Source organism: Montipora foliosa, chromosome 6, assembly GCF_036669935.1.
Source record: "Montipora foliosa isolate CH-2021 chromosome 6, ASM3666993v2, whole genome shotgun sequence".
NCBI lineage: Eukaryota > Metazoa > Cnidaria > Anthozoa > Scleractinia > Acroporidae > Montipora > Montipora foliosa.
Window position 1 is genome coordinate 55,352,883 of NC_090874.1, and position 7,500 is coordinate 55,360,382.

General features: G+C 39.1%; 1 protein-coding gene across 2 annotated transcripts in view; it reads left to right on the plus strand.

The window, feature by feature from the left end:
- The window catches only part of LOC138006054 (uncharacterized), a 29,457-nt gene that overhangs the window by 517 nt on the left and 21,440 nt on the right, over positions 1–7,500 (plus strand). For both annotated transcript variants that reach the window (XM_068852210.1, XM_068852211.1), the window contains exon 2: positions 749–1,038. In XM_068852210.1, the coding sequence (XP_068708311.1) occupies positions 758–1,038 (281 nt within the window). In that variant the 5' untranslated portion in view covers positions 749–757. The remainder of the gene's footprint in view (positions 1–748; positions 1,039–7,500) is intronic.

Here is a 7,500-nt window from a genome sequence, read left to right on the forward strand (position 1 = left end):
GACAGAAACCAATGTCACGTTAAAAACACTCTCCAACGTGCCACCTGGAATATCCAAACTCCAGCCACGCCGCTATAATTGTACTAAAGGCGCTGCTACAATGGGAAATGTATCGTGCAACTTGTCTCGCATTGTTTTAGCGACATTGTGGCGAGATGAGTTCACGAAACATTTCACAGTGTAGCACACCTTGCAACGGCCAAAATCGTTGCAGGATAATTTGCACGAAAACTAGAACTTAATTCTACGTTTGGCAACGGCTCTTGCAACTATTTTGGCCGATGCAGGGTGTTACACTATGAAACGTTTCGTGCACCTTGTCCCGCCACAATGTCGCCTAAACAACGCGAGACAAGTTGCACGAACCATTTCACAGCGTAACAGCGCCTTAAGAATCCTACATTGAAGCGCCCCTTGAAGAATTTGGTATATTTGACTCTCCAGTTCCCACAAAAAATAAGGTTTGGCTAGATATAGACACTTGGAGCACTTTGGTTATTAGATGTTAGTATAGCTACCATTTATGGAGCTTTGTAAAAGCTCCATGTAAGCTCCAATTACACGGAAATATTTGGAATTGTTTGGCCTCCAATATATTTAAAAGTAGTCAGAATTACTCTGGAAAAAGTTAGCAACCATCGTTTCGCTCCCGTTTTACGAGTATATCTTGACTGAATTTGCTTCCAGCGAACTCACTAAGGACGTCTTAGAGACACTACAATGATTCCGATGACAATTTCAATTTCAGTTGGAGATCATGATCGAGGAGCTGCTTTATAAGTTTTCTAAGGAGAACTTTGGTGATGCTAACTTCTTACCACTGTTGGATGGACATTCAAAGCCAGTAAAACCTTTAACTCTGTTAGTCAAACGAAAAAGATCGATTTGGAAACGTCCCTTTGGGAAGAAGGAAATTATAATTCTTGATGGCCTGGAAAAATACGTTGACAGCAACGAAAAGGACTTTCTGAAAGACGTCGAATCAAAGATAACGAAAGAGCAACTGATCGAAAAAGGGAGTGATGCTCCAGCGGCCAGGTATGTGTTTGTTTATAAAGGAATTCAGTTGTAATGATTTGTGTGAGTTATTTGTTAAGCCATTTTGCCCAGGCATTTTCAAGGACCACGGACTCTGGCAACTAACCTTGAAAAACGTTATGGGCTGGAGGACAGGCTAGAAGGTGGTGTTAGTAAAAACGGAGAGTTATTGTCCAGGGTAGAAGTTTCGGTAAAGTACAGAAAACAAGAGGCTACAGTTAGCCTAAACTCGGGCCTGCGAAAATACAGTGGTGTATGGTTAATTTAGCAGTAAAGAAAAGACGAAAGAGAAGTCTCCCCTTCTCACATCGGCCTTACATTGGCCTGACCCGGGTCATCTTGATTGTAGGTGGTGGCAATGACCACTGGACCATGGAAACGAGGTAAAAATAGTGTATTCCAAAATGGCTAAGCACATCGTTTTTTGCTAATCGATGGGTATTTTTGCTCAGTTTTTGAGAAAGGAAAGTTAACGCTAATTGAACGGTCTAAGATGAAACGAAATGACTCATCGAAATATCTTTTGCGCATGCAAAGAGAAATGAAGGTGAAATGTGAAAACATCTTTCCAAGATGAACAACCTTTCGTGCAGTGATGCACGTAAAGGTCACTTTGTTCCGGCGCGACACGTGAAGATATGCACAATATCTCGACACTTGAATCCATAGCACGAGAATCAAATATTTAAAATATACCATTTGTTGTAATTTAAATACAGAAATATGCACCCAATTGTCAAAATATAAAAGACCAAATTTTGGAGAGCACTTATCAAAGACATACAGTAAGCAAAATCTATTGTGCATTTTCCATGTACATTACCAGTATGACTTGGGTTGTATTGAATCTGAAAAGTTGTGTTGAATGCTATGACATCTGCAGGTAATGTATGGCAATCCAAGTCGGAAAATGGGTGGAATTTCGTGGTTTTGTTCTTGTTATTGTTCTTGTTCTTCTTTTTATTATTATTATTCTTTTTTTTCTTTTCCGTGTCAGGAAAAGTCTTCCCTATCCCTTTGCTGGTAAGTAGTGTCTTTGTGCGTAGAGTCTTCTGCGCGTATGTTTAGGCAGTTTCAGGGAATAGTAGAAATGCGTAAATTATATCCGGTGGTCACAGAAGAAAATTTAATTAACCTCCAATGGCGTCGAAAGTCATTGTAACGCGAATGACGTTTTAGTGGATCTTTAAATAAAATATACCCTTATGGCGCTCAATAATGGAAAGTCAATTGGATAAACAAGACAGGCGGTGAAAATAAACATGTGGAATCTTCAAAGCGACGAGTAATGGTCTTCGACAACAATTGCATCTTTCGCCCTTGGATATCACAAAGTGAGCTTTGTTTCTAATGTTATTTGGCTATTAACTGTGGTGTTATGTACAACACTGAAATCAAATGGCAAATTCTGTACGGGTTTAAAAGGAATCGGACGCCTTGAATGCATCACAATGTTTACTGAAGTCGCATATCAGTTGTCTGGCAATTTACATTTATTTTGTACTTAACTCTGCACAGTCTTCAGGCACACAAGACGATCTGAAAAAAGCGTACACTGGGTTGCCTGTGGCACGTGTTACACAAAAATAAAAGGCACTGAATTGGGTGGTATTGAACTGCAGGGTTACAGTTAATATTTTCACGTGGGGGGGTCATTGAGACCATTTGAGGGTCACCCACATGTCGCACCAGCAGAGGCCCTTTGGCTCACACGTTCACACCTTTAATTATTTTGTAATATCCTGTCCCATTTTGAGGTCTTTTAGTTTTTTAAGCTTTGGTAATAAATTCAGTTTAAAGATAACCAACACGCTCTTGAGTAAAGGTGAACGTGATCACCTTGTGTCAACCGAATGAACTACGGGAAATAATGTTAATCGTTCGTTGTTTTCAGAGTAAAACAACGTACTTTTTAGCCAACAAACTTCCGTCTTTGGTTTTTTTAATTTTGTTGTAATATTTAACTGAATATTTACATTTCACATGTCGGGTCAGGAAGCCTTCTTTGTTGGGTTCCTGAGAAACGTATCTATTGTGACTTCAGGGTGAACTATTTACACAATCGCGAGGTTGAGCGGCCATGTAAATGAAAATCTGAACATCTGGGTTTACCTCGGTGCAAAAACCTGTGAAAATTTTTCTTTGTTTTGTTAGCTCGTTGTAGGGTTACGTTATTGTTTGATGTTTTTTTGCCTCTTTTGTGTTCCTTTGTGTTACGTCATCTGCGAATCTCAAAGGTTTTTACCCCGAGGATGAGCCGAACATCTATGAGATACAAAAACAGACTTGCGAATTATCGCAAATCACAATGCTGACAAGCACAAAAGCAGAAGAAATGGTTAATAAATATGAAGTTTGTTACTATCTGAATGTTTTTGTGTTAGGGTAAAGGGACATTTGTCACGCAAATGATGTAATTTCGTGACACTCAAAATTCGTAAAAAGCGTGAGTTCCATGTAAACAATCTTCGCACTAGTAATTGGTAGCAATAAATTGGATTAACCAGGAAGTTAAAGAAATATTGTTTCCTAACTAAATAAACTTCATTTTACACTACAATGACAAAATCATTTGTCAGAGAAATAAAATTCCAGTCTCCTAGCGGATCACATTTCAACGCACGTATGCAAATTTGTTACACACTGTAACTCATTTTCACCGCATCCTGATTCCTGCGAAATTTTTCTTCTTGCAAACATCAACAAAAATATTTTTTCTCGCCAAGCATTCCATCTTCTATGTTCAAATAACCGCTAAAAATAAAGATTTTCTAACGATTTATCCGTATTCCGTAGATATTTTTTTCATAATTTAATATTTTGTCAAAATCTGTCAAAACACAAAAATAGCAACGCTGGCAACAAATTTAGTCGCATTTACCGCTTCGTCGAATTTCCATGCTTAACACAGGAACTTTTAGTTGTTGTGAAAATCGTTCTCTATTCGTTAGCAATCACCCTTTCAGAGAAATCGACCGGTCTGCGAATATTTCATGAGTTTTTTTGCGGGCGATCAAGTTGTTCGTATGACCCGTTATGAATATTTTTTCACAAAACGTTCCCGAATCGTCAAGTATCACCACAGAAGACAAGGACATCATTCTTAAAGCTTATTCTACGCAAAAAGTAGGTTCTAGAGGTAATTTTGAGAGTGGAAATCTCGAGGCATAGTATATTTAATTAAGTTAACACAGGTTAACAGAACAGAAAGACGCCAACCTCATTGTGACACGAAAATGCTTTACTATTGCCATAAAAACTATCCAGTTAAGCTCGCATATTACAAATCTTAATGAATTCATAAAAGCCACCTCTTCCAGCGAAATAGTTTTTGAAACAAACAACATATTTGCTATTAGAGGCAATCTTTCTTTCAAAAAATTCTTGGCTGTCACATTTCATATTGTGATTATTTTTACTGGGTTGCCCTATGGAAAACGCAGTCGAAAAATAGGTAGATTTCCGGGTTTTTTTTAGTGTTTTTTTCCGTGTCGGTAAAAGTCTTGCCTGCCACTCCCCTGGTAAGTGGTGTCTTTGTGCATAGAGCCTTCTGCGCGTATTTTCTTAGGATCGAGAGGGTAGTGGAACTGCGCAGAATCATTAACGTAGCCTGCAATGGCGTCGAAAGTCATGTAACGCGAATGGCGTTTTAGTGGATCCTTAAACAAAATATAGTATTACCCTTATGGAGCTCAATAATGGAAAGTCAGTTGAATAAACTAGGCAGGAATCTCAAAAGCGACGAGTACTGGACTTCGACAACAATCTATCGCCCGTCGAGACGAAATCAAAGTGAGCTCTATTTACCTGAAGTACATGGTAATTTGACACGATTGAGTTTCTTGTCTTCACGCACGCAATGAAATAGGAAGAGGTTTTCGCCTCTAAGAGCAAATATGTTGTTTGTTTCAATAAATTTTCGCTGGAAAAGGATTCTGTGGTATTTTCTGCCTTTGTGAATTATAATATCATGTTGTGTATTGAATTTTCGAGCTTAAGCTTGAAATGTGATATGGGAGAAGTTTTTTAGTATTGCTCTGTAAGCTGAAAGGGTTCACAGGCCTGTTGGAAGCGTGCTTGAGTTTCAACAAAATGAATCCCAAAATCAGTGGAGAATTGTGACGCAGCTGAATAATAAAGAAGCTGCTATTTCCAAAATGATGGAATTACCTGGTTAGAATAAATAACGTCATACGCGTCTTGGAGAGATCATGACTAAAACACCACACGAGTACATACGGGTAACATACGAGTAACATACGAGTAACATACGGAACATACGGATACATACGAATACATACGACTAACATACGACTAACATACGAGTAACATACGGATACATACGACTAACATACGAGTAATACGAATGTTTTCCTCATAAAGGAAGCTCTAATTATAGGCCTTGCAGGCATTTTTCACGTCAGCAAACACGTACCCGGCTCAGTTTGAGGGGGGAGGGAGGGGATGTTGATCAACCCCCCAAGGCTTTCGTTAAATTTAGTCACAGTAAAATAAATTCACATGGAGTGCAAGACCTGTAGCTTGCGTTACAAGATGACAATATATTTTGGATGTCGCTTATGTCGTGTGACGTCATCAGATTCGCCATCTTGATTTCACTATTTCAGCTTAAGTTGCCTATGATAAATCAGTGCAAAAAATCAGTGCAAAATCAAGCCAGAAAGCTTAAATGGGGTAAAAGATTATGACAGACCTGCTCTGACTTCCTTACGTGTCTTAAATGTAAATTGGCCTGACAGTCATAATCATCTACGAGAGCAACATCCAAAATATACCGTCATCTTGTTGCGCAAGCTAAAGGCGGCGAAATACGAGATACAAAAACCCTAAACTTGGCGCGCAACATTATTTCGTTGCAAGTTTGGGTCGATTTCTCCCGTTTTTCACCTTGCATGATCAACTTGTCGCGCAACAAAAACATTTGTTGCGGGTTGAAGAAAGTTATTGCGAAAAGTAGAGCGCAGATCTACTCTGAGCAACAAATTTTGGCTTTGTTGCTCGTTTTTCATCAAGCTCACAATTTGTCGGGCAACAAATGTGCTCTTGTACTAGCAAATCAACCACTCAGCGCCCTGCATTTCTTCAACCCGCAACAAATGTTTTTCTTGCGGGTCAAGTTGATCACGCAAAGTGAAAAACGCGAAACATCGACCAGAACTTGCAACGAAACAATGTTGCGCCACAAGTTGAGGGTTTTGTATCTCGTCTTTCGCCGCCTTGAGGGTTTTGCACTCCATGTGAGTTTATTTTACTGTGACTAAATTTAACGAAAGCCTTGGAGGGTCTATCAACACCACCCCCCCCCCCCCCCCTTCCTCAAACTGAGCCGGGTACGTGTTTGCTGACGTGAAAAATGCTTGCAAGGCTTATAATTAGAGCTTCCTTTATGAGAAAAACATTCGTATTACTCGTATGTATTCGTATGTATCCGTATGTTAGTCGTATGTATCCGTATGTTACTCGTATGTTAGTCGTATGTCAGTCGTATGTATTCGTATGTATCTGTATGTTCCGTATGTTACTCGTATGTTACTCGTATGTTACCCGTATGTACTCGTGTGGTGTTTTAGTCATGATCGTCTTGGAGAGTAAATTTTGACTTTGCATAAACAAGAGTTGGGCGATTGTGATCTTTGTTTTGACTTCGCTCATTTCATTGTCAAACTTTATAACACTTGACAGAAAAAGAAACTTACAAAAACCCGGTATCTTGCCATCATTTGACACAGATACTTCACTGTTTGGCGAGTAAACATGCCGCGGTAACTTCATTACAGCGCCCGCTGAATTCGGCGATGTCACTTTCGACTTTGCGATTTATTTGTGCAGCCAAAACTTACAATAACAAAAAAGAAAGTTGCAAAAATCCCCCAAAATGTTTGTCGCTGATCGTAACTTTTTATATTCTATATTCACGGTTCAAAATAACTGTTGTTTTCATGTCGTAAATATGTTATTCTCGAGCGATCGTCCTGGAAACTTTCTTCTGCTCTTTCTAAAAACTGTGTATCAATATTTATTTACTTTTGCATCAAATATTTGTTTTTGCATAAAGCGAGCTAACAAAATCTGTACCTTGCTGAGTTTGCATTTGTTAGCGTTAATAGTATTTTCGGTCCGATGCTTCTGTTTTATGAGGGGTATATTATTTTGGTCTCCCATCCAAACACTAACCCCGCCCAACAGGGTTTAACTTCAGTGAACTTCGGTACTACAAAGCTGTCAGATGCTCAGACGGCACGCTTAAACTTGTGGTCAAAAGAAGTTTAGCAACATGTCAGCCCAGAAGCCAGTGTTTCTCACTTCCCATTTATTTTCTTCAATCTTTCTGGGTTCAGTACTTTGCTAGTAACCACATGTCTTCTCAGACTATTTACCCAAGACTTCTACCATGGCACTACAATGATAGACAATACCAAAACAATATCGTGCACTGTTAGG